Raw genomic sequence first — 24,914 nt, 5'->3', positions numbered from 1 at the left:
GCTGGGGTGTGTGAGATAGGGTACATGAATATTTATACATAGAATGTTTCTGGAAAAAACTCAAGTTGTCTCTGGGAAGAGGAACTGAGAGGCCCGAGGGCAAGGCTGGAAGGAAAGTACCCTGTGTATGAGTGCTCTTCTGCATTGTTTGCATTTTGTGTCGTGTGCATGTAGTAACTTCTTTTAAAGCCCTTCTTCCTCCATGGCGCAGGCAGGTTTCACCTAAATAATGCTTAGAGCTTGTCACTCATGCCACAGGCTGCTCTCACATGGGGTCTGCTCTCTCCCCCAGGATGCTGAAAGCTGAGTGGGCAACGTGTGAAAGCAACCTTTTCAAATAGGACAGAATTTCACTGTCTGAGGATATAAAATACATTAGGACAGGCCACACCAAGTGCCCTGAAAGAGAGAGATGGTGGCAGAGGTGGACCGGTGGGATGTTTTAGGCATTACCTGTGGCCAAGTTGGCTCCAGCCCCCCAAATCTTTTCTGAAATGTGACCCCAGAACATAGAGAATGTCACACTAACACCTCAAGATCAAACTAATACTTCAACATCAAAACAAGGCCATTAAAAATTTTATTATCAGAAAGATAAAGAGGCCACCACATTTTTATTTATCATTTCTCCTTTACTTTTTTTATTTTTTAACATCTTTATTAGAGTATAATTGCTTTACAATGGTGTGTCAGTTTCTGCTCTATAACAAAGTGAATCAGCTATACATATACATATGTCCCCATATCTCTGCCCTCTTGCATCTCCCTCCCTCCCACCCTCCCTATTCCAGCCCTCTAGGTGGTCACAAAGCACCAAGCTGATCTCCCTGTGCTATGCAGCTGCTTCCCACTAGCTATCTATTTTATGTTTGGTAGTGTATATATGTCCATGCCACTCTCTCACTTTGTCCCAGCTTACCCTTCCCCCTCCCCGTATCCTCAAGTCCATTCTCTAGTAGGTCTACATCTTTATTCCCGTCTTGGCCCTAGGTTCTTCTGACCATATTCTTTTTTTTTTTTTTTTTTTTTAGATTCCATATATATGTGTTAGCATATGGTATTTGTTTTTCTCTTTCTGACTTACTTCACTCTGTATGACACTCTCTAGGTCCATCCACCTCACTACAAATAACTCAGTTTCGTTCCTTTTTATGGCTGAGTAATATTGCATTGTATATATGTGCCACATCTTCCTTATCCATTCATCTGTTGATGGACACTTAGGTTGCTTCCATGTCCTGGCTATCGTAAATAGAGCTGCAATGAACATTTTGGTACATGACTCTTTTTGAACTATGGTTTTCTCAGGGTATATGCCCAGTAGTGGGATTGCTGGGTCATATGGTAGTTCTATTTTTAGTTTTTTTAAGGACCCTCCATACTGTTCTCCATAGTGGCTGTATCAATTTACATTCCCATTTATTGTTTGTAGATTTTTTGATTATGGCCATTCTGACCGGTGTGAGATGACATCTCACTGTAGTTTTGATTTGCGTTTCTCTAATGATTAATGATGTTGAGCAGTCTTTAATGTGTTTGTTGGCAATCTGTATATCTTCTTTGGAGAAATGTCTATTTAGGTCTTCTGAGGCCACCACATTTTTAACAAGGGTACAGAGTTTGTAAAACGTCTTCTTGCACCATGTCGCTGCTGCAAAAATTATACCTGTGGAAGAAAACATTTCCAGCATGAGGCTAGTTTGCTGTGGAAGTGTGACCTCAGATGAGTAAACAGCTTTTGGCCAACTCGCTGGGATTCGGACCTCTCTGACCGAAAAGCTTTCTGCTACACCAGGCAGAGTCCAAGTGACTCTCACCCAGCAAATCCACTCAGAGAACCTCCTCCCCTCCTTGGGCTTTTAACGAGCTGAGAGTGAATCAGTGGTCAGACCAAAGATTTTCAAGGTCTAGGGGGTTTGGGGCCTAGCAATGGTGATCTTCTTTTAAGGTGGACCATATTTTAAACACAATTAGGAGTTTCCATATTTTAAACACAATTAGGTACTCTCCCAACTCCTACCAAGTAAGACTCTGTTCCCTCCGAATGAGAAGAGCTTGGCCCTGTAAGCTAGATCCCAACACATGCCATAGTCTCCAAACAAAACAATTTACATTAATACCTGCACCCCAGCTGAAATTAACTCAGAGATTTCCTACAAGTACTGCACGTGTCTTCCTTATTGCTTAAGGTAAAAGAGGTTCATCTTTGCCTGTTTCTTGAATCTATGCCTTACCACTGAGGCCTTGCTCCTGTCAAGTTGAATTTGGCTTAAGGAAAATGATTGATTTTTCAAAGTAAATTGGATGGATAGATGGAGAGTTGAGATGAATAGCTGGGTAGATGAATGGATGGATGGCTGAACAGCCAGAAGGGTGAGGAGACAGGTCTGGAGAGATGGCTGGATGGATAAGTGGATAGGTAAGTGGGTGAGCAGAAAGGGCTGGATGAATGGATGAGTCGATGAATATGTAGCTGGGTAGGTGGGTGACTGGATGCATGGATGGATTGGCGAATAGATTGATAGCTAAATATGGAAAATAAAACTTAGATGGAATAAAAGATACTCACTCAGCCCTGTCTTCACCACTTTGCACTGTAATTCGGGAAGCCCCCAGTTTGGCCTGGAAGAGATTTATCACATTGTTGTTCCAGAGGAACTTGACCTTCTGGACTTTTCCTACATTGAGGTCCACATCAATGTCATGCATATGACTTGCATCTGGTTGGAGGGATCCTCTGAAAACATAGACAGAAAATGTTGTATCAGCTGGATATATAAATACATAGGATGACGGCAATTTAGTTTTTCTTCAAACAATGGCTGCTGTTTCTGGTTTTCTGCAAATAGGTTGTATGACTTCATGCACATCCAGGGGCTACTAAAACACAAATGTATTTGTGAAGAACAGACCTTTAAAAAACACTGGACTCTAGATTTCCACTGTCTTAGTTTGTCCCTAGAGGGAAGTTAAATATTTGGGGTGGCATATTAACCCTATTAGTTCACTGCAGGACTATATTAATGCAACGTCTTATGTTCAAAGATGCCTGTGGGTCAGCCGAGGTCATTTGTTAGTCCCTCATATGTAGCACAGGAAGTTGTCAAAGAACTTTAACTTAACACGAAAATTATTATGTAAACGTTCGTGCAAAAAACAGAATCTATTTTTACAGCACGGTTATGCATTCATCCAACACACATTTGCCAAGTACCTCATATGTCCAGCAAAAGTAGGTGCTGAGGCTACCACAGCAACGAGAAGCTGGCCTCAGGCTTCCTGTGTGTGTGTGTTGCCGGGAAGGGAGTTGCCATACAAACGTGCCTGGCCTAAGGAGAATTTGATATTCATAAAACCTAAGTCAGGAAGCAACGACTGACAATCCAAAAGGAGTTAGCATTTGTCTCATTTTAAATAGCCAGTTCCCCCTCTGGGCCTCACTCCTCTCGTGTGTAAAATGCGGTGATTGAACCAGATGCTAAGCCTTCCTTCCAGCTTTGACATTCCAGGATTCAATGGTTCTGTATAATAGAGGGCTAGATTTATAAAGCAGTTTATACCCAATCTTGTATGAAGAATCTATTATGGAAAGTATGGTCACTTCACTTTACTATCAAACTTACTTGAAAATTTCATATTGTTTTGAGTTTCCATTACTTCCATACAAAGCAATCTTGATGTGCCCACTCACTTTCTTTTTTCCAGCCAGTGTGACAGATACCCTATATCTCCAACCTGTTGAAAGAAATACAATCATTCGATTAACTCCTCCTGTTGAAAAGAATGACCCCGTGGACGCAGTCTTGTTCCAAGCTCTAAGTCCCCCGTGGATGAGAGGTAAGGGTGAATGTGAGTAATGATTTCCTTAAGTGAGGTTTGGGGTCCCGGGATTCAGATTCTAGGTGGGGGTGAGGGACTCAAGAGGAAGTAAATCTTACACTTCAGCGCAATCTCTTGTTGATACAGCAATGTGTGTGCCCTGATGGATGCCGGGCAGCCGGTTACTGCACCTGTGTACCCTGGGTACACATCACTGGCCATCCCCAGAAAGGCCACAGGGAGAGGGAGATGCTTGTGGCTCTAATGTTTGGATAAATCACCTACTGCTCTTTTAGTTTATTGCTATTTTCACATGCAACGGACATATTCTCAACAGAAAAACAACCCAGGTAAATTATAAAAAGAAACAACCTTCATCAGCACCCCATCTACCTGCCCTGTATCCCAGGTCCTTCCCTGATGTCACCACTTTGGTCTCTATACTTAATCAAGTCCAGTGGTTCCCAATCAGGGGGAGATTTTGCCTCCCTGGGGACATTTGGCAATGTCTGGAGGCTTCTTTGGTTGTCACACTGGGGGTGAGGTGGGGTGGGTGTGGAGAGCTACTGGCATCTAGTGGGTAGAGACCAAGGATCTGTTAAACAAACTGCAATGCACAGGACAGACGCCTACAACGAATTATCCAGCCCCAAATGTCAGTAGTGTGAGGTTGAGATATGCTGATCTAGAGCTTTCTCTTTCTCTCACACATATATGTATATAAAAGAATGTAGGCTTCTTTTCCCTTCTTTAAATAGTATGTGCTGCTATTCTCTATTCTCTCCACCCATCCCCACCCCAGAATGATTCCCTTTCTCTTTCCTGCCCTGTGTTCCAGAATGTTTGCCTCCCACCCCAGGATCCTTGCTGCTGGCTTTTAGCCGGGTTTAGCTAATAAGAGGTGTATGCAGGAGGTCAGAAGGCAGGAGGAGAGAGGTGCAGGTGTCATCTCCCTGGCTCCCCCCTTGTTCCAGAACCATGAGTCTGGCAGAAACTCCCTCCTTCCCTGCATTCTGAGAGCTGCACAGTCACCAGATTCTGGGGGCCTCAGCATCCCTTGCTTTTTTTTTTTCTTTTTAGAAAGAAAAATATTTTATTATAAAATTTTGGAAAATATGAATATGGGTAAGTAAAAATTTAACATGAAAATTTTGCTTGTTCCTTTAACCCTGCCCACACCTCTAACTGGAGGCCCTTCAGTAAAATCTCTCCATTTGAGCCACTTGGATGAGTTCTGTCTCCCGTTGGGACCCTGACTGATACATGACATGTTGTTTTGTCACTTGCCTTTTCACTAAATATGCCTTAGAGATCTCTCCTCAGCATACAGAGGTATCTCCTTCTTTTTAGCGGTTCTGTACAGTATTTGGTGGTTTACCACTTGGTGGGTATCCAGGTTTCTCTCTCCAATCTTCTGGTATTAAAAACAGTGCTGCAGCGAACACCCTTGAGCACTTTCTCATGCAAGTAATTTTCCTAAGGTACGCTCTGAGAAGTGGAATGACTGGGTTAAAGGAATATACATATAAGACTTTATAGAGAGTGCCAAACCATGATCTTTCATGATAAATATTGTGAAGATTATGTGAAATACTGTATATGAAAAGAGTTTTGTGAAGTGCTATATAATTTTTTTTTTTAAATGTAAAAATCCCTTGAAAACTAATTGCTCTTCTATTCGGCTACCATGTGATGTTATTTATAACAAAAGAATCTTGATCATTTCACTATCTTGTACTTTTTTAATGAGAAGCTGGGCAAAACAACAACAGAAATGCAGCGTGCTTGTGTGTGTGCAGGGGGACTGGTAGGGGAGGTATTTAGCTAGGAGACTTCTTGACTTACAGTGGCTTTGCCCCACCTTGCCCTCTTCTGTTAATGGATCCATCCTTCCTGCCCCTGGGGTGGGTGGACATGTGACCCAGCCTGGGCCAATCACTGTACTTTATTCCATTGATCAGGATTTTTGGTTAAAGGGTGAACTTGAGATCCAAGACAAATGCCATTCTACTGTCTTTCCATTATAGCTTAAACTGGTTGGAGTTGAGTTTCTGTCAGTTGCTACCAAGGGTCCTAATAAGGCTGATACTCTAAAATTATTTGCAAGAATTTTTAAATGAGTAAAATGGAAACTTACGAGTAAAGTTACCACTGCTTCCTGTGTTCAGGAAAAAGGTTTGTCCCACAGCCCTGGTTTTCCCCTGAAATTGGTCAGCATAGTGCCCCATTTTGGGGCATCCTTCAGCAGGACAAGGGAAACAGCCGCTCTAGTGAAAGAAAACAGTCTGTCTGTGAGTCGTAGGCCTTTGACTCACCCATTTTCCTTTCCATCCTCCTATCTATCCATCCATCCATCCATCCCTCATCCATCTTCTCATCGACCTATTCTTCCTTCCATCCATGTATCCATTCTACCCCTTCTCCCCATCCACTGATCCAGGCATGCATGCATCCATTTACCCGTGCATCCTTGCACACATTGGGAATTTTCCAGAATGAAAAGTTGGGGATCTAGGGAAGGCCCAGCACAGTTCAAGTCTGTGCTGTCCCCCTCCTGCCCATCCTATTCCTGGGAGGAAGGCTCTGTGAGCCTCAGCATTTCTAGTGCCTCCTTTCATTAGCCATGGAGTTACATCTCTGCTCTGTTCCAAGCCAAAGGGACAAAACCACCATCACCACCAACTTCCCTGGGCCCCTGTTGTGACCTACCTCCTGAAACTCATTGTAGGATGCACAAGGGTAGCCTAGGAAGCCATCGGGGCTGAGGATACTGCTTGAGTAATACTTGTAGCTTCTTAGGTGATTGCAAGCCACAAAGTCTCGGGTTCCTGAGAAGGCAAAGGCCAAGGGCGCTCACAAGAGGCATTAAACTTTTGAAGCCCGAACCATTTTGTCCCAGAGAGGAATCACCTCCGCATTTCACAGGTGGGTGTTGGTGCTCCTGAACACCTTGGTCACAATTCAAAATTTCTGTCATTGACCTTGACATACTTTGGGGCAAGTAGAAAAGTTGGGGGCTTGTTTAGTAGTGGTGGTTGGCTGGAGTCGCTTTCCTCTCCCCGGCACTGTCCATTTTCTGGGGTGGTCCCCCTCGGGGCTAGGCAAGTGTTAGGGAGTGAGAAGGTCTAACAAGCACCTCTGTCTAATCCTCGGGGGCCAGGCATGTAACGTAAATGAATAACGAAGGCTTGGGGGAGTGGGGGGCGTTGGTTAGAGATATATCATACTTCACCTTTCGCGTGAACCAAGCTTTTCTCAGGCTGAGAAATTCTTCCTTCTTACTCCTCCAGGCATAAGGTGAAAGCAATGGAGAGCAAGGTCACCATGGCCTCTGGCTACTCTTTCACTGCATTTTATTTACCGTCTTTCTCTAAACCAAAGTCCTCTTGTTTGGGAAATTGATTTTTCCTGTCTCCAGCTACTAGGTACAAACTTCCCGTGGAGTGATCCGCAGTGACCCTGGCATACCTGGGGACCACTGCTGGGGGTTCTGCTGGGCTTCATCCGCCACCCGTGGGGAAAGGAACGTTGCCCTTTGTGCTTGGGGGATTAGCTCTCCATAGCCCCCTAGTCCTGCGCGCCCCACACCAACACTCATTACCAGACAATAGGACCTGTTTCGAACTTAACTGTCTCTTTCATCCAAAATTGCTGCCCAGGGATTCCATGTTAGGGAAGCAAGCGGATGTAATTGTTCCTCAGCAGCCAGGGTGACTCGGCACGCACACAACAGAAGCACGTTCCAGCGACCGGTCACCTCTCTAATTAAACCTGGGCTCCTTCCTATTATGTGTGCCCTGCTCGTCCCATCTGAGAGGAGGCAGCCCTCATTGTGACTCTGGTGTTCTTTCAGAAAGCAGATCAGCCAAGGAGCCCTCCCTCGGGTTACCTGGTGCTGAGCAGAGAGGAGGTGAAAAGCTCCACCGACTGTCGGTGGCTGTTGGCTATTGTTTTATCGACTCTGCTTTTTCACATGAAGCACATGCAAGATTAAAATGCCACGGAAGGCCGCTCAGCTCAAGGTAACAAGCTGGACACAGAGCTTGCTTTGCGCCAGGCCCTGCGCATGGTCCTGAGGAGTCCGGGTGGTCCAGGCCACAGCCCCTGGTCTCGGGGAACTCCCCACTCAGAAAAAATAAAGACTAAAATGAGACGATCACAGACTCAAAGCCTCCACTTTTAAGGAGGAGAGTGAAGCCCGTTCTCAGGGGAGGGGCGACAGGAATAGCCCCAGGCCAGAACAAGGGATGGCTAATGGAGATGGTACTTCAGGTCACCTAATATTAGGGGTACTGAGCCTGCTCTCTCAGATAAATGGAGACACGTACAAGGCTCGTCCCCCAGACCCCCAGGCCTCCGCCTCCAAGCACGTGCCCCTCAAACCCCCAGGGCACATCCGTCCTCCCCCTTCCCCCCATCGTCTCCTTACCAGCTCAGTCCCTTTCCATCCCTAGCACCTGACACTAGCAAATGGCAAGAAAGTCAAAGCCCTCCAAATCTTTGCTTATGCTCTGCAGATCTTCAAGGAGCCTGCACTGAAGGAAGGACGGGGGCCAAAGGCAAAGCTGGGGCCTAACTGATGTGCCAGTGCAGCCCACGTCCCAGCATCCTGATAAGGGGGAGAAGGCGCAGGCTGGGCACGGGGTCGGGCTTTGCAGACAGAAATTGGGCTTAAACATAAGGTGGCCTTGGGCAAGTTTTATCACCTTTCTGACCCCATTTCCTCGTCTGTAAAATGGGGCTAACCAGAGTAACTACCTCGTGCCACTGCTGTGAAAATGCCCGGCACAGACCACACCACCTGCCTTCTCCCCAAGTGGAGCAGCTGCTGTCTTGCTTCTCTCGTTTACATACCTTCCCATATTGCATTTATATCAATGATGGTTGACAGGGCACTTTTCTGACATCCAGGCATTTCCTTTCCTCCATTTGGGTAGAAATCCAGGTGGCCCACCTTTTGGCTCATTCCAAAACCTGAAACATTGGCAGCAGAGGTGAGCGGGAGGGAAGTGGTCCCAGGGTCAGGTGGTGGCCACAAAGAGCGTTCAGCTCCTTCCAATGGGAGCAAGAGCCTTCCTGGCAACTTCTCCCCACAGTGTAGCCACCCTGTCTCTGGCTCTGCGAAAGTTCTCAGATGAGCACTTGGCGAGACAAGAAAGGAGGAGAGAGCAGAGGACGTGAGATGAGGGGGGAGGTAGGCTCTGGGTGAGCGGGCACACGTGTATGTGTGTCTATCTGTCTGTCTTGGGGAGGCCCTGAACAACAACGATACCATCATCGGTGTCCTGATACCATTATGCGCCAGAAGACACATGGCAGGGCTGGTGCACTTTTTATTACTTTATTCACTTTAAAATTTTGGTTTCTACATTATAGTGTTACACTGAGACCCCATAAACTTTGTTGTTATATTGAGAACCACAGCATAATGGCTAGGTGGTTTGGATTTTGAAGCACACAGACCTGTGATCACATCCTGGTTCTTCTTACATATCTGTGATCTTGGGCAATTACTTGACCTTGTCGAGCCTCAGTTTCCTCAGCTATGAAGTGGTAATAACAATACCCACTTTTCAGGGTTGTTAACAACGATTAATGAGCAAATGTATACGAAATGTTCAGTGCAGCACATGGTAAACATTCCGTAAGTGATAGGATCATCAAAAACATACCCTTTATTGGCACATTTCATGAGTGGTTATACAAGAAAATATTGAAAAAAGAATGTTAATTTTAGAAGAATTAAATTAAGGGCTATATTTAATCTCCAACAAAACAAACTGTAAGCAAAGCTTTGACAAAAGAAGAAAAAAAATGCAAAGATTACCTTTGCATTTTGCAAGTACAGGTCAAACATCAATAATAAATACCACTCTGGATATTGACAGACTAGGGAAGGATGCAGAGTTTGGAGACTGAGTGAGCCTTCCATAGGTTATAGAAGTCTTCTGTCCTACCTGGGGCCTCAGGCTGATATCACTGGCACTGAACTGGCTGTTTGTTTGTGGCTGACACCCATTTTGACTGGTTGGTGCCCAAACACCCATTTTGACTCGTTGGTTAACCATTTTGAATGCCACCCTGTGGTATGTGTGTGCAGGTGGGGGAGGGTGGCAGGTGGCACATGCCTGGACCTGCTCTCATCAGTTACAGCCCTGGTCCCTGAGAGGTGGGGTGAGGAACTTACCCAGGAAAGGGATTATGGGAGCAGAATCCGTGTGAATCACATCCACAAACATGGCATCGGACGGGTCCAGCCGAACCTCCTCTGGCGTGCCCTGGAAGCCTGGCTGTGCCGGGTCCAGCCCTAAGAAGGGGGAGGTGGGCAGGGAGGCTGCACTCTAAGACCACCCAGGATCTAAACCCTGTGCACACAAAATCCATGGGGATTCCCGGGCAAAGGACCCCACGCCCCAGCAGTCATCGTTTGGAGAATTGAGTCTGTAGCTCCTGGTCTGCTTGGGAGACAGGCTGGGACAGAAAGGCTGCCAGTGGGGTCATTGCCTGTCATAGAACATCCAGAAATCCCCACTGCCTGGCGTCATGGGAGGTCGGGATGGTGCCCTTGCTCCCCTCGTCTCCCTTTTCCTTTTCTCCCTCACACACGTTCTGTTTGGCCGCTGCCCTCCAAGACTGAGCTCCCGGGCCTGGCCCAGCTCCTCCACAGTCTCCGAGCCCTGCACGGTCCATTCCCCCGCGTCTTCGGTCATGGCCTCCAGCCTGCCACTCACTTCCCCACATTCTCCCCTAATCTGACTCTCTCCCCTCCAAGACCCCCTCAAATACCACCTCTTCATGGAAAATGTAGCCTCTCCTTTCTTGGCTCATTCCCTCCTCATTGCATAGGATTCTTTTGCATTAGTTAATTCTGCTTTGGCTTTTATTTGCCTACTTAGTTGTCTGCCTCCTGCACTAGACTGTGGATTTCCTGAGGCAGGGGCCCTGCCCAGTTCGTCTTCAAAGAGAAGCAGAAAGTGGAAGGAGCAGGGCAGTCAGGACTCGGTGACCTACATCTAGTGCTGGCTCTGCTCAAGGCCACGTGCCTGTCCTCCTTGAACTTGGAAAGTGGGAATAGCAACAGTAACTCCCCTGGCAGGGTTACTGTGAAAATCCCATGAAAATATCTAAGAGAAAGGCCATTGCAAACTGAAAAATTCTGGGTAAACATGAACTATTGACCCTTTATCCTTCACCCGAAGCCTAGCCTGGTGCCCAGAGCAACAGACACATTCATTAAATGTTGACTTGAACAATTTGCCTAAGTTACATACTGATGTGGTGCACCAAACGGTTGTCTGTGTCTATGTCTGTGTATTCATTCTGCCTAGTGTTTCCTTCCTCCCTTCCTTCCTCCATTCATTCTTTACTGAGCACCTCCTATGGCAGGTCTCAGCTAGTCACTTTCATTTTCTGGCTGTCCTGGCACAGCGAAGACATTCAGTAAATATTTGTGGAACTGATGAATTGATTTTTTTCAAAAATCAGCTCACTTTTTAAAGAGCTTTGCCATACTCTAGCAATAATAACCCTGAAGTCATGAGTTTAATGTGTTAGTTATATTTTTCTTTTTTTATAAATGTATTTTTGCTTACAATCGTGTATTTTCTAGTACACATGAAAATATACGAACAATTATTTTTTAAGTCCCCTGCACCACCTAAAACCAGTTCCAGGAGGACCAGAAGGGGCGCCCTTGGCCGTGGGAAGTGCGCGGGTCTCGCCTTCCACCGCCTGCTCCCCTGGCTGGGCCGGCGCCCGCCCCCGGCCCCGGCCCAGCGCCCCTACCTGTGATCCTGCCCACGCGGCCCCCCAGCCTCCTGCCCGCCTCAGCGGCCGTGTGCGCGCCCAGGCTGTGGCCGATGAGGTGCACGTTCTCGGGGTCATAGCCCAGCTGGGTCTGCGGAGGGAAGGAGCGTCAGGTCCCAGAGCACCGGGTGGGGACGCGCCGGCCCTCGGGGATCGGGGATCGGGGCAGGACCCCGGCTGGAAACTCGGGAGGAACGACCCCCGGCTCCAGGCCGCCGCCTAGGACAGCGCGACCCGGCCCCCGGGTGGCCACAGTCTGCAGGTCCTGGGGTCCGGCTGGCGCGCAGGGTAAGGGTGCTGACCAGCGGCCAGCGCGTCATCTGCAGGCCGCCTTGGCCGGAACTGGCAGTGCTCTGCCGGCTCCCACACGCAGCCCACCGCGGACCTCCCTCCCCTCGTCCCCGGCAGGGGCTGGGCCAGTCCAGAACGTGGTGATGGGCCCGGCTCTGGGGTTCTCCAGACTCGACCTTCCCTGAGAGCCAAGACTCATCTGGGCTGAGAACTTCAGGGCAGCCCAGCCTGCTCTACAATTCCCAGAACAGCCTGCAAGGAAGGCTTATTTCAAAAGGGGAAACTGAGGCTTGAAGAGGTTAGTCTGCCTCAGGCCCCACAGCTAGTGATCTTCAGGACATCCCCAGAGGGAGGAAGTTTGCAGCTTCATGTAGCAAAGGCCCTTCTTGGGCTCCCGGCTTTCAGGCTCTGCCTCTACCCATGGGTCCCCAGGCTGCCCCTGGGTGCCACGGGGTGCTGGCCTGCCCCTCTCCCTGCCCCCGACCCACAGGATGTGGCCCAGGCAGGGGTTTACCGAAAGCCCTTGTATTAAGAAAGCGATCTCGGCTCCCACGACCCGCGTGTTGTGGACGGCTTGGGTGTATCTCGTCCGGGCCCCGCGCTTCCAGTCAACACACACGCAGTTCACCTTCTCCACTTTAATCATTTTCTGGGAAAGACAAACATGAGGGAGAAACCAGTTTATTAACAGCCAGGGGTGGCACACTCCAGAGATAGGAATTTACAACCATCAAGCCTCTGGCTTGTGTCAGAGCTTTAATATTCCTCACACTCGTCCTGATCCGCACCACAGTGCTGTGAACTGGGTATACTTACTCCCACTTAGCAGATGTGGAAACTGAGGCCCGGAACAGATTGACTTGTCTGAGGTTTTACAGATGGTCATTGACACAACCAGGTCAGAAAGATAACTTACGAGGTCAGGGGTTAGCAAAATACTACCTGAGTGCCAAATCCACTCGGGTAGTAGTTTGCTAACTGCTTTTATGAAGTTTTATTGAAAGCGGCCACACCCATTTGTTTACATATTGTTCATCTCTGCCTCATAGCTACAACAGAAGCCATATGAGCTGAAACCATATGACCCACAAATGCTACAATATTTATCACCTGCTCTTCTACAGGAAAGTTTGCAGACCCTTATACGAGATAGTTGAAGCCACAGAGAGGCTGCTTTTATGTTCCCCAAAATGCTTTGATGGGAGATATAAAGTATTGAGGGACAAGTTTAATAAGATGAAATTTAGACCGAGGTAGGAGACAACTCTCCCGGATACATGCATCTTTTGTATCATGCAGTGTGACCCGAGCACAGATACTGGTCCCTTGGGGGGTGGGGGGGAAGAAAGATCAGAAAGGGCTACACTATATCCTTTGTTCATTTGGGGAGGTCCTGGACTGCATTTTGAAGTTGGGAGTGGTTGGCTGGGGGTCAAGGCATCATGGTGGACCACATACCCTCGGCTCTCCAATTTCCAGGTCCGCATAGCCTCCCTCTGGAACTCAGGAGGCACGTGGGAAACCCCAGACCAAGAGGAACAAAGAGCGCTCGGGCAGAAGCTGCTCGAGGTCTTATCCCAGTGCAGCTTAAGCCTCTAAGAGCCATGCCATGGGCACCTCCTACAGGCTAAAGCTGTAGACACACGGGATTGTGGTGTCTTGTGGACAGAAGACCTCATTTCGCATTCCACCTCTGGATTCAACTTTGGGCGAGTATTGAACTTTTCTTTGCCTTAATTTCTTCATCTATAAAATGAGAACCATACTGTGCCTGCCTCACAGCGTGGCTGAGAGGGTTAAACGGGACAAGGACTGTGGAATGATTAGTGCAATGCCAGACTCACAGTAAGTGCTCAGGAAATGGATGGTATGAGTAATAATTCATTACTAATATTCATGATCACTATAGAGCTGCACTGTCCAATACTGTGGCCACGAGCCACATGTGGCTCTTTACAATTAATTAAAATGAAATAAAATTTAAAATTCAGTTCTTTGGTCACGCTAGCCACAAGTCAAGTGCTCAGTAAGCACAGGTGGCCAGTGGCTCCTGATTCGGGTAGTGCAGATATAGAACACTTCCATCATCACAGAAAATGCTATTGGAGAGTAGTGTTGCGGGGGGTAAAGTATTTTTTATGTCATACAAGGGTTTTATATAAACCATCAGAGACAAACGCCAGGTAATTTGCTGTTGTCTCCACCTCTGGGACTTTCTGATTGGACTCTGGATCTTTTCAGCCTCATAAGGAGATGTTTGGCTAGAGGTTCGTGGGTTGGGAGACCTTGACATTGGGTGCCCATGAGAACCCGAGTTTTCCTCAGCGGTTTTAGGATGGACCCATCTCTCCTGGGAGGTTATCCTTTCCCAGCTTCAGGGGATGCAGCGTTTGACTCCGTGTGCTGGGCGCTGCTCTCACCAGGTGAGGAGGGTGAGTGCCTACCTTGCACAGGTCAATTATCCAGTTCTCCTCCCCCTGGTCTAGGAAGCCGTGGATGATGAAACGTGTCTTGCGGTCCAGTTGGAAGTTGGAAGCCTCGATGGTGGCTAGGTCAGTGACATTGATCCTCTGGTTAAATTAGAAAAGATGAACTTGAATGTTGGCCTTTCCAAGCCACATACCCATTAGAGCCCGTTCCCGTAAGACCAAGGTGACAGATTCAACTCCCGAGACGTTGGGTGAGGCTAGAACAGGAGTTCCTGACTTAGGGTTGGAGGACAGAATTCAGAACGTCCAAGTTTAGTGATTTTTCTATACTGAAATATAGCGTTTTTGTTAATTGTGAAATTGAGTAACAAACATAGTAGACTTAGCAATACTCTGTCACCAATAGAGGTGGCAGATATTTTCATTTTATATTACAGTTGTTACAGATATTTAAAAATATCATTTGTACTCATTACTATTTAAAATTACAGAAGTTATTAGACCAACCCCTAGGCCTTGTTATTTAGTGAGATAATAAAGCAGCACACATATTACTACAACCCATATTTATCTTTTTAAATGTTCTGATAACTGTTTTCCAATATAATTAGTGTCCTTTGTAATCCAATGTTTTTTATTTTATGCATTTAAAGCCCTTCCTGCTCCACTGAGGTGCATCTCCCCTCATGCCTGATGCTTCTGGCCCAGGGGTTCCTCAGCTTTTCTGTGCCAGGACCTCTTTGGCCATCTGGGGAAGTCTATGAGACACTTCTCGGGATTTTTTTTTTTTGCATAAAATATATTTTATTTAAAAAAATTATCTTTTTAAATGGGGACTCTGGGTGTGTAGTTTGTCACCTAGAATCCCACCGTAGGTGACCTCGGGGACCTATAGACAGGCACCCTGCTCTCTCAAACTTGGTTTGGGGTCAGAGCTGTGAGCTACTTGAGTTCTGAGCAAGTTCTTCCTGTTCACTTCTGAGCACCTGGAGGAAGCCTGCTGGCCTCCACCTGGCAGGACTTCTGGGAACTGAAGATTGCTCCAAGGGTCCCCAAATTTCTCCTTTGTCGTCAAATGTCCCCTGTTCCCCTTCTAGCTCCTGAGGAAGGATTTACATCCCCCGATCCCTACCCTCTGAGGGGCTACGGTCCCTCCACTGCCTGGTTCGGAAAGAAGACAGACCCTCTCAGGGATACATAGGTCTGGGTTTCTCCATAAGAGCTGCTTACACCCCCTTCCTCCCCAAACAGGGTTCTAATCCCGGGAAGCCCTGCAGTTCTGTGCACAAGTGTGTTAATGTGTCAGTTTCCGGGTTGGGCGTCCATAGATTTCATCAGATACTCGAAGGGATTTATGATCGCGAGAGCTAAGATGGCTCTAAGTCTAACACTGGTGAGGGAGCATCATGAGAAAAGTTCCAAGGCAGTGAATTATTCCTCAGACAACCATGTGAAGGCTCCAGTGTGGGCGCCCAAATCCCCCACCATGCGGTCATTCTATGCCCCTCTTACTTGGTAGTTATTTGGATTCTCATTTGTATACAGAAGAAAGTGGGCGTCAATGTCCTTGGGAGACCAGGGAAATAACTTTAAAGGCCGCTGAAGGATCCTGGTCCATGGTTTTTCATCGGAAAAGCAGCCAAAAGGTTTATAGCAGATCTCCTTTCCTGGGGCAGGAAGAGGAACAAACAGGACACTTGTGAGGTTCTTAGAAGGAGCAATGTCATCTCAGCTACTCGGGAGGACTCTTCAGGGTACAGCTCAGGGCTGGCGAAGGCCAATGCTCATCTTTATCTTTGCTGTCAGTGTTCCTCAGACTTCTGTGGTGATAAGTACCACCTGGGGGCTGAGGGTGAATGAGCATATAGACACTCCCAGGCCCCTCCCTCAGAGATTCTGATTCAGAGGGTCTGGGGTGGGGCCCGAGAAACAGCATATTTAATAAGTGCCCCTCTTCATCAGGCAAGTTGGGGAATCACTGAGAATTCCTGGGAACCTTCAGCCTTAAAACTACCTCTTGCAGGAAACTCCCAGATGGCCCTTTACATCCACTCATCAACCATCAGGTATTTATCAAGTGTCTACGAATGTCATAGCACAGAGATGCTACTCGATGAGTCTTGAGGTCTCTCTTACATCCAGCACAGGCCGTGCACACAGTAGGCATTCCTGGGCATCTGTCCAGTCCACATGTCTTCCCGTCATCCTTCTATGCACCTTTGATTTTTCCAAATTATTCTCTGCCATTTCAGATTTCCCTGTTGTTCGTTGAAAAGGTAAATGTCTTAAGAACAGGGAGAATTTATTTTTGCATCATACTGTGTATAGTAGGGGCTCAGTACATGCAATTGATGACCTAAATAACCCCATCTAAATCTGAGGGTCCTTTCTCTAGTCCATGACATAGTTTCACAATTATGTCACCCCCAGTATAACCAGGGGTGACACAATTTCAAATCCAGAGGATTACAATGGATTTTCTCTCTTAGGCTTCCTCAACTGATGGAGCCAAATATTGGTCATTCATTCAAAAACTGGTAATAGTTAATACTTGTTGTTTACTATGTGCCAGATACCACACTAGTGTTTTACCAGTATTGGCCTGTTTAGCCTCCAAACAGCCCATGAGGAAGGAATGAATATTACCTCTATTTGACAGAAGAAGAGCCCAAGGCACAGAGACGAAAAGTCAGCTACCCAAGGTCACAGCTGGTGGTGGAGCCACGATTTGAACCTGAGAAGCTTAACTGGGAATAAAAGTAGGAACTGGGGAGCCATAGAGACAAATCAGATCGAAACCCGGCCCTGAAAGAGAGGAAATCTAACTGGGAAGGAACAATGACAGCGTTGAGTTCATTCTGGGAGGAGGGAACAGTCCCACAGGAAAGGCCACAGGAGGCTAAAGCAACCTTGGCTTCAGATGGTAAGCGCAGGGGCTTCGATGCCAGGTTAAGACACCTGGGCGTTAGGTGGGTAGTGGGCAAGTGCTGGGGGTGCTGAGCCGGTGAGTGCGGTGGGAGCCAAGTGTAAGTGGCTCAGAGGCGGGGGAGCCTGGGGGCAGGGCTGTGGGCCTGGAGAGGGGAGAGGCGTTCTGACCCGATGGCAGAGGAGGTTAAGGAAGAGGTGGGGGGATGGGGCTAGGGGGTGGTGTCCAAGCCTGGTGTGGGACAAGTGAGTCTGAGGCAGGGTGGGAGGCCCTGGTGGAGCTGCCTGGAGCTTGGGAGGACTGGGGCTGTGCTGGTGGAGACCGGACAAGGGGGCAGTCCTGAGGAACAGAAGGATGAGGAGGGCACCTGGAGTGACCTTTGGGAATGCCCATGTCTGGGGCAGGAGGAAGCAGCAGATCAGCGAAGGAGACCAAGAGGGGTTGGAAAGGCCTGTGGAGCAGCCAAACCCCACCCGGGCTCTCCTGTCAGGGGCCGGGTCTGGCTGCAAGGCCAGGGTGGAATTCCAGAAAGGCAAGAGGGGGCTGGGGACAAGCCGAGGAGACAAGGGGGAAGCGTCTGGATGCAGAAGAAAGCCCTCGCAGGGACTGGAGGAGACCGTGTCTGCTCTTGGGGAGACTGTGCTCAGCAGGGTTTGGGGGCCCGAGCCAGGCAGTGAGGGGTTCTGACTGATGGGAGAGGAGGTGAGAAGACCCCGCAGCGTGGGAAAGAGAGCACCTGTGAGGTACACCTGCGAGGTACACTTGTGAGGAGGTGGGGGGATGGGAATAAGCAGATTCAGGCTCAAGAGGGCTTTGGTAACAAGGGAGGTTTCAGGACAAGTAGAACGTGGGTGTCTGCATCTCCTCTGGGCAGGAGGCCGGGCAGGACAGGAGTTCACAGGGGGACACGTCCACAAGATTTTAGTCTGCAGACGTGCACTTGTCCACGCCCAGGGCCTGAGGGTATTGGGGGCCTGACAAGCACGTCCCACTCTCCACCTGGCCCAGCTGCCTGCTACCTCCACCGCCTGCTCCAGCCACTGGAGCCTTTGCAGGAGGACGGGAACCAAGCTGGACAATGCTGGGATCATCCTTGTTGAGCACGGTGCCCTGCCTTTACCACAGAGTCATCACTCCCCGACTGGCAGCGATTGCTGTTTCATGCAATAATGAGAATGCTATTAATTAGGAAGATGATGCCTCCGTCTGTCTCACCCAAAGGCCAGCCCAGGCACGGTCACCAAAGGGATGGTGACAGCATCCTCACCTCTGACTGTGGCCAGCAGGAGAAGGCCGATGGTCCAAGAGGGCAGCATCTTCGAGGATGAAGACAGAGACACGCACGGACACCAGATGCACAGGCACGAGGCTGGAGGACAGGGCAGGCAGCCTTCAGCACACATGGGGCCCTCCCTCGAGGTGGGGACCCTGAGGCTGAGGCCTCCCTGCACACAGGGAGTTGGGCAGCACCTCTCTCGGACCCTGGACTCAGGGTCATCCCACCGCTGTGCTCCCCTGTTCTGGGCCACGTCCCCCTGGCAGCCCTACCCCTACCCGGCTCCCTGCCCGCGTGGGGCTGTGACTTACTGTGTGGCCCCAGAGCTTCCACCCGTAGCCCAGCAGGTTGGCCATGGCCTTTTATAACCAGACTTTATCCTTCGGATTCCTCAGAAAAGGATGGGGGTGGGGGATAGATAGGGCTCTGTACATGCCAGATTTGAACCTAGGTTATCATAAATACATAAAGCCAGCTCAGATGGGGAGCAGGGCTGTTTATGAGATTTGAGGAAAGGCAAACTGACTTTATGGGATGGCAAAGGGCTCTGTTAATCTGAATTTGCAGGGTACAGTTGCCAAAAGATAGTGTTCCCCAAGTGATAACAGGGAAACTCCAAGCTGTAGTGCCACCCACTCAAATCCTCTTGGAAACAGGAACCACAAACTCATCTCATTGCCCTGCAAACACTGGCAGAGCCGTGCAGGAGTGGGCAGTCCGAAGCATCTACTTAGTGGAAGCATCTGTTTATGAAGACAGCCCTTGGTTACTTTGGGGGTGAAGTGGGTGGAGAGCATCCTTCCAAAGAAGCTGGACAGAGTTGTAAAAACCCTGCTGGTGGAGGCACTCAAAAGAGTGAAATAAACACTGTTCAGATACAGCTTTGTTTGGAAACAATATAGTTTATGACCCAGGGATAAGAAAGATGGAAGTGTTTGCTTTCCTTCAGGACTGAGGGGTGAAAGCCAGGTGCTGCCCAGCTGTTTTTAAAATTGACATATGATTTAGATGCTCCAAAGTGTATAAATATTAAGTTTAAAAGTTGAGTACAGTTTAATGAGTTTTGACAAATGTATACTCCCGTGTGTACGCCCCAGATCGAAAACATTTCCAGCAGCCAGAAGTGTCTCTCATGGTCCCTCTACCACCACCCCCATAACCATGCTCCGACTTCTATCACCATAGATTAGTTTGGTCTCTTCTGGGATTGCATATAAGTGGAATTATACAGTATGTGCTGGTTAGAGTCTTGCTTCTTCCACACAACACGGTTTTGAGATTCATCCATGTTGTTCCATGTATCAGTAGTTGGTTCCTTTTTATTGCTGTGTTATATGTTACATTTCTGTGTGAATCTATCACAGTTGGTGTATCCATTCTGCCTTGGTGGACACGTGGGTTCTTTCTAGTTTGGGACTGTTATGGACGATGCTGCTGGGAACTTTCTAGTCTAGTACGTGTCTTTTGTTAGACTTGCACTCATTTCTCTCAGGTTTGTCCCCAGAGGTAGCATTGCCGGGTCCTGGGGTGTGCGCGTGCTTAGCTTTAGGAGCTGCTGCCAAACACTTTCCCACAGCGACTGCACCTGCATGACCTCCCGTCGGCAGCTGGGTGAGAGTTCCAGTTGCTCCATATTCTACTCCTGCCCTTCAATCAATCCCAGAAGCACTAAGGTTGCCAGCAATTTCCAGAGGGTTTCAAGTGTAGAAAATGGCTTCTTTTTTTGTGAACTTCCCTTCTGAGAACTCTGAGGCTGGAGGTGAGCAGGGTGGTGCTGAGGGAAGCCCAGGAATGAACTTCCTTATCTCAAGTGGGCTTAAGAAAAGTCAAGGTTTGTGGAACTGGTAAAGTGATGATGAACCTGAGTGGGGTGACCTCTGCCTCAGCGACCCCAAAGCCCAATGTTGCCATCCCACAGCTCCTGGAGGTGTCCTGCAGCGGAGGAAGGAGGTTAGTCCAAGGCCTGACACTCATGCTCATCAAGAACCCTACTGAGGAGCCTGGAATGGCAGTGTTAGGCTGAATGGAAGCCCTGGACCCATGACATGGGGCCAGTGGCTGCCCTCCACTCTTGGGAAAACATACAAACTCCTCACCAGGGTGCAGTGTTACCTGGACCATGCCTCTCTCCCCTCCCTCACCTCGAGTCTCGCTCATTAAACTCCAGGCACACGGGCTGTGTGTAGTCTCTTGAAAGTGCCCATCTTGGAGTCTTTGCATATTCTGTTTATTCTTCCTGGAACACACCGCCCTCAGTCTTTCCCTGCCTAAACTGAAGTTATCGCTCAGGGCTCAGCTTAAATGTGACATCTTCAAAGAAGCCTTCTCCAGTGCCCGTGGAGAAACCAGACCTTCCTTTACATCTCTTATCACGTTCCTTATTTTTTCTTCCACGGAATGTATCCCGATCGGTAATTATATTTCAGTGATTATTTGTTTAGACTTCGCTTTGGTGGCAGGGTCAAGGTCTGTAGAATCATTTATGTGTCACCAGAGCTTAGGACAGCGCCTGACAGGTACTAGGTGATCAATAAACATTTGCTGGATGAAAGGATGCGACATTGGAAGCTAATGGTGAGCTGGATAACATCCAGATCTCTGCTGCCTTCTCCTCCCTGCTCTGTGCCCTGGAAGCTGTCTCTATGGACGGCCTCCCTGCACTACTTGCCCTTGGCCTTCTGGTTGGGTTCGGTCAATGGGAAGGAGGTGGGAGGAGGGAGAGGTTGGGGTATTTCTTCCCCAGGCTCCCTCCCTTCTGTGCTGTGGTCGGGTGATGGCTGCACTTCTCTCCTGACAGCTGCATCGCCTCCCCTGGCCCCAGCTCCTTCCAGACTCTCATGACAGCTTCCTCCCTCCAAGCTTCAGATTCCAGGGAAGTTAGAGCTCCCAGCTGCTGCTACATCCCTGGTGATTTAGTACCCCTAGTGGATTCCCTTAACCCTGTCCATAGTTCTGTAAACAGTCCCTTGGATAAGCCCTCGGACTGGGCCATCTTTTGTCACTGGGGCCCCGGCAGGTGCATCTAGCCACTGGACATCCCCTGAGAGAGGTTGGTCACAGTGGTTCAGAGGCCTGTAGTCCATCTTGTGGGTTAGCTGGGCCTTGGGCACCACACTTTCCTGACTCTATATTCCTAATGAGGACATTTCCATCCTCGTTAGGAAAGGGTTTGGATTGTGTAGTTGTTTGGTTTCACCACCCATACTAATAGCAGCCAAGCCTTTCTGTGACTTGTCATTTTTGACAAAGATTTAGTAAGACACTTTCAGATAATCTGTGGTTCCCATTGTCTATGCTCTCCTGGTTCCAGCTACAGACTGGTCAAGGAATCTGGGAAAACTCCTCACCTGAGTGGCCAGTGGTGTTTCATCTGGTCAACAGTCACCTGGGAGGGCAGAGCTGGAAAGAAAGGGGAGGGTTATAGTTAATTTAGGCAAGAAGCGATTCTTGTTATTTCCAGGTCACCAGGCTCTGTTCTAAATGCCAAGGGCAGGTGGTGGTCACCCCTGTCCTCAAGGGACCCACTGAGGCAGATTTGCTCAATGTGAGGAAAAACTTTCTAAAGGTTAGAGTCACTGGGAAGTAGGATAGGCCTGTGCTGGCGGGGCATGACCCCTGCCTTACTTGGATGACATTGTGACTGAGTAGACATGGACAGAAGCCAAGCATCAGGTGAGGGGTGACTTAAGTGATGTACTTCTAAGGTCGTTTTCAAATCTGGGATCCCACAGGAAATTTTGGAAACTGCAACCTAGAGAAAGGACTCACCTTTCAATTCAAGCAAGAGTCACCCTGAAGGAGCACAGCATCCAAACCCCTTGTTCAAAGTGGATGAGGAATCATCCAAGAGGTGACAATACCTAAGATAATGAGAAATAAGCTGAACAAACACATCTCGGGAATACAATCTCCGGAAGAGGTGTTGAGGGCATGAGAGAGAGCTGAGTATCAGAAGAGAAATAGGTGGTGTTGGTTCAAAAGGTGTCTTGAGGGAAAATGGCAGTGATCAAATCGTAGCTCCTAGAGCGCCTTTTTTTTTTTTTTTTTTTTTAATTTTATTTATTTTTAGCTGTGTTGGGTCTTCGTTTCTGTGCCAGGGCTTTCTCCAGTTGCGGCAAGTGGGGGCCACTCTTCATCGCAGTGCGCGGGCCTCTCACTATCGCGGCCTCTCCCGTTGCGGAGCACAGGCTCCAGATGCGCAGGCTCAGTAGTTGTGGCTCACGGGCCCAGCTGCTCCGCGGCATGTGGGATCTTCCCAGACCAGGGCTCGAACCCGTGTCCCCTGCATTGGCAGGCAGATTCTCAACCACTGCGCCACCAGGGAAGCCCTAGAGCGCCTTCTTAATTCCCATTCTACAGCCAAGGCAACAGAGGCCCTGAAAGTAAGGGGCTTAGCTGGGGTGAATGGAGGAGGAGGCCTTGATTTTAGGCGCCACCTCCTACTGTGCTGCTGCTCTCTCCTTCTGAAGGCCTCAGTTTGCCGCCCTGTAAATGGGGGGAATCTCGGTGGATTTAGGAACACTGTTCCTGCACCAAGCTGCCCCCCACGGGGCTGGGCACCCCTGCCACAGTCACCAGTGGTTGGGGGCAGACCCACTGGGTGCTCTCAAGCAGTCCCGAGCCTGCCTGGTCTCTGTGACAGGTGACCCAAGGCAGGGCCCCAGGCCGCCTCCCAGTTGGCTGCCCATGGCAGGGCCAGCTTAGCTCCTCCTTCCTCTCTGGGGACCTGAGGTTCTGAGGTCCTGCCAGCTGTCTGCCCTGGGAGGGAAGGGAAGTCCAGCACCTGTGGGAAAAGTCATTCACTGGCCACATGGAGGCAAGTGGCAGGGTCAGAGCCTGGGGAACCCTGCCAGCTGGCGCAGCCGCTGCCCGGGGGAGGGGGAGGCTTGGGTTCTCCTTCTCCTGCACCCTGAGGCCTATTGAGACCTGTTCATTCCTTGCCTTCATCACCTCTTTTATCTGTTCCCTCCCCTCCCCTCTCCCTGCCCTTGCCCTCGAAGGGCTGGCATCACCTCTCTCTAGGGCACCGTCTCAGCCTCCCCCAGAGTTTCCTCCCAGCTCTAATCCTGTGGGTGGCTCCTTGACACCCTCAGATGCGTGTTCCACATGTTTGTTCACTCCTTCGTGTTCATTTTTATGCGGCCAGAGCGTGCTGGATGCTCTTCCAACCTTGAGGGTGTAACAGGGAACAGAGTATCCTGCTGCCCTGCCCTCATGGAATTGATGGTCCCTTGGGGCACAGACACTGATTGCCTAAAAGAAATACAATTTCAACTGATTGAACAAGCTTACAAGGAAAAGCACACTGATGAGGGCTTGTACCAGGGCTACGTAATTTGGGCTTTAACTAAAGAGAATAGTTTGCGGGTGTCCGGTGGAGAGGGATCCAATTTAAGTGGAGTCCAAGCTCCTAAGCCGGACATGCAAGGTTGGCCACTGTTATAGGTTGGGTTGTGTTCTTCGCAAAAAGATATGATGGAGTCCTAAACCCTAGGACTTCAGAACATGACCTTTTGGAGTTAGGGTTTTTACAGAGGTAAAATGAGGCCATTAGAGTGGGTCCTGATCCAGTATGACTGGTCTCCTGATGAAAAGGGGAACTTTGGATACAGAGACATGCACAGAGGGAGAAGGCCATGTGAACATGAACGAAGAGATTTGGGTGATACGTCTACAAGCCAAGAAATGGCAAAGATCACCAGCAACCACCAAAAGGAGAGAGGCATGGACAGGGTCTCCCTCACAGCCGCCAAAAGGACCCGAACCTGTGACAGCTTGGTCCTGGACTTTCCAGCCTCCAGAATTGTAAGATCATAAGTTTCTATTGTGTAAGCCACGCCTTACGTGGTACTTTGTTATGGCAGCCCGAGAAAATTAACATGGCCACCACGTGGCCTCGCCCAGCTTCATTTCTGCTCTTCCTTGATGCCTTCCCACCCTACAACTGCTTAGATGGAAGGACACACAGAATAAACCTGTTCTTTTCCTCTCCTGAGCTTTTGCACCTGTGGGTCCCGCTGCCAGGGATGTCAGCTGTATCTCCCCACTGAGGAACCCCCTGAGGTCCCCGCTCCCACCCCCGAGGCTCATTCCTCCCCCACCCCTCCCTGCTCCTCTCTGGCCACATTTGCTCCTCCGTTTCGGGTCCCAAAGCCAACTCTCTGCTCTCAAAGCCTGTGACACTGGACACATCTTCCACATTTTCAGTCCCAGACTGTACTCTCCAAGGTTTCTCAGACCTGAGTAAATAGAAGGACACCATGCTCACTAAAAATTTTCTCCCGCCCCCTGGACATTCCCATTAACATCATTTCATTGCACATCAATTTAGGAAACAAAACTCTTACTGCAAATTACCACAGCAAAG

General features: G+C 48.9%; 1 protein-coding gene across 1 annotated transcript; it reads right to left on the bottom strand.

Annotated features, from left to right (window-relative positions):
* Window positions 1–1,602: 1,602 nt before the first annotated feature.
* LOC137767802 (pancreatic lipase-related protein 2) lies at window positions 1,603–18,587 on the bottom strand. The gene is made up of 12 exons (XM_068549061.1): window positions 18,539–18,587; window positions 15,858–16,012; window positions 14,361–14,486; window positions 12,431–12,565; window positions 11,605–11,716; window positions 10,007–10,126; window positions 8,674–8,793; window positions 6,529–6,647; window positions 5,957–6,086; window positions 3,624–3,735; window positions 2,570–2,737; window positions 1,603–1,666 (listed from the first exon to the last, which is right to left on the bottom strand). The coding sequence occupies exons 1-12, from the start codon at window positions 18,585–18,587 to the stop codon at window positions 1,603–1,605; spliced, it is 1,410 nt and encodes a 469-aa protein (XP_068405162.1).
* Window positions 18,588–24,914: the final 6,327 nt, after the last annotated feature.

Source organism: Eschrichtius robustus, chromosome 7, assembly GCF_028021215.1.
Source record: "Eschrichtius robustus isolate mEscRob2 chromosome 7, mEscRob2.pri, whole genome shotgun sequence".
Classification (NCBI taxonomy): domain Eukaryota; kingdom Metazoa; phylum Chordata; class Mammalia; order Artiodactyla; family Eschrichtiidae; genus Eschrichtius; species Eschrichtius robustus.
The sequence above is the reverse complement of the archived record's forward strand: the minus strand, read 5'-3'. Positions and strand labels throughout refer to the sequence as shown.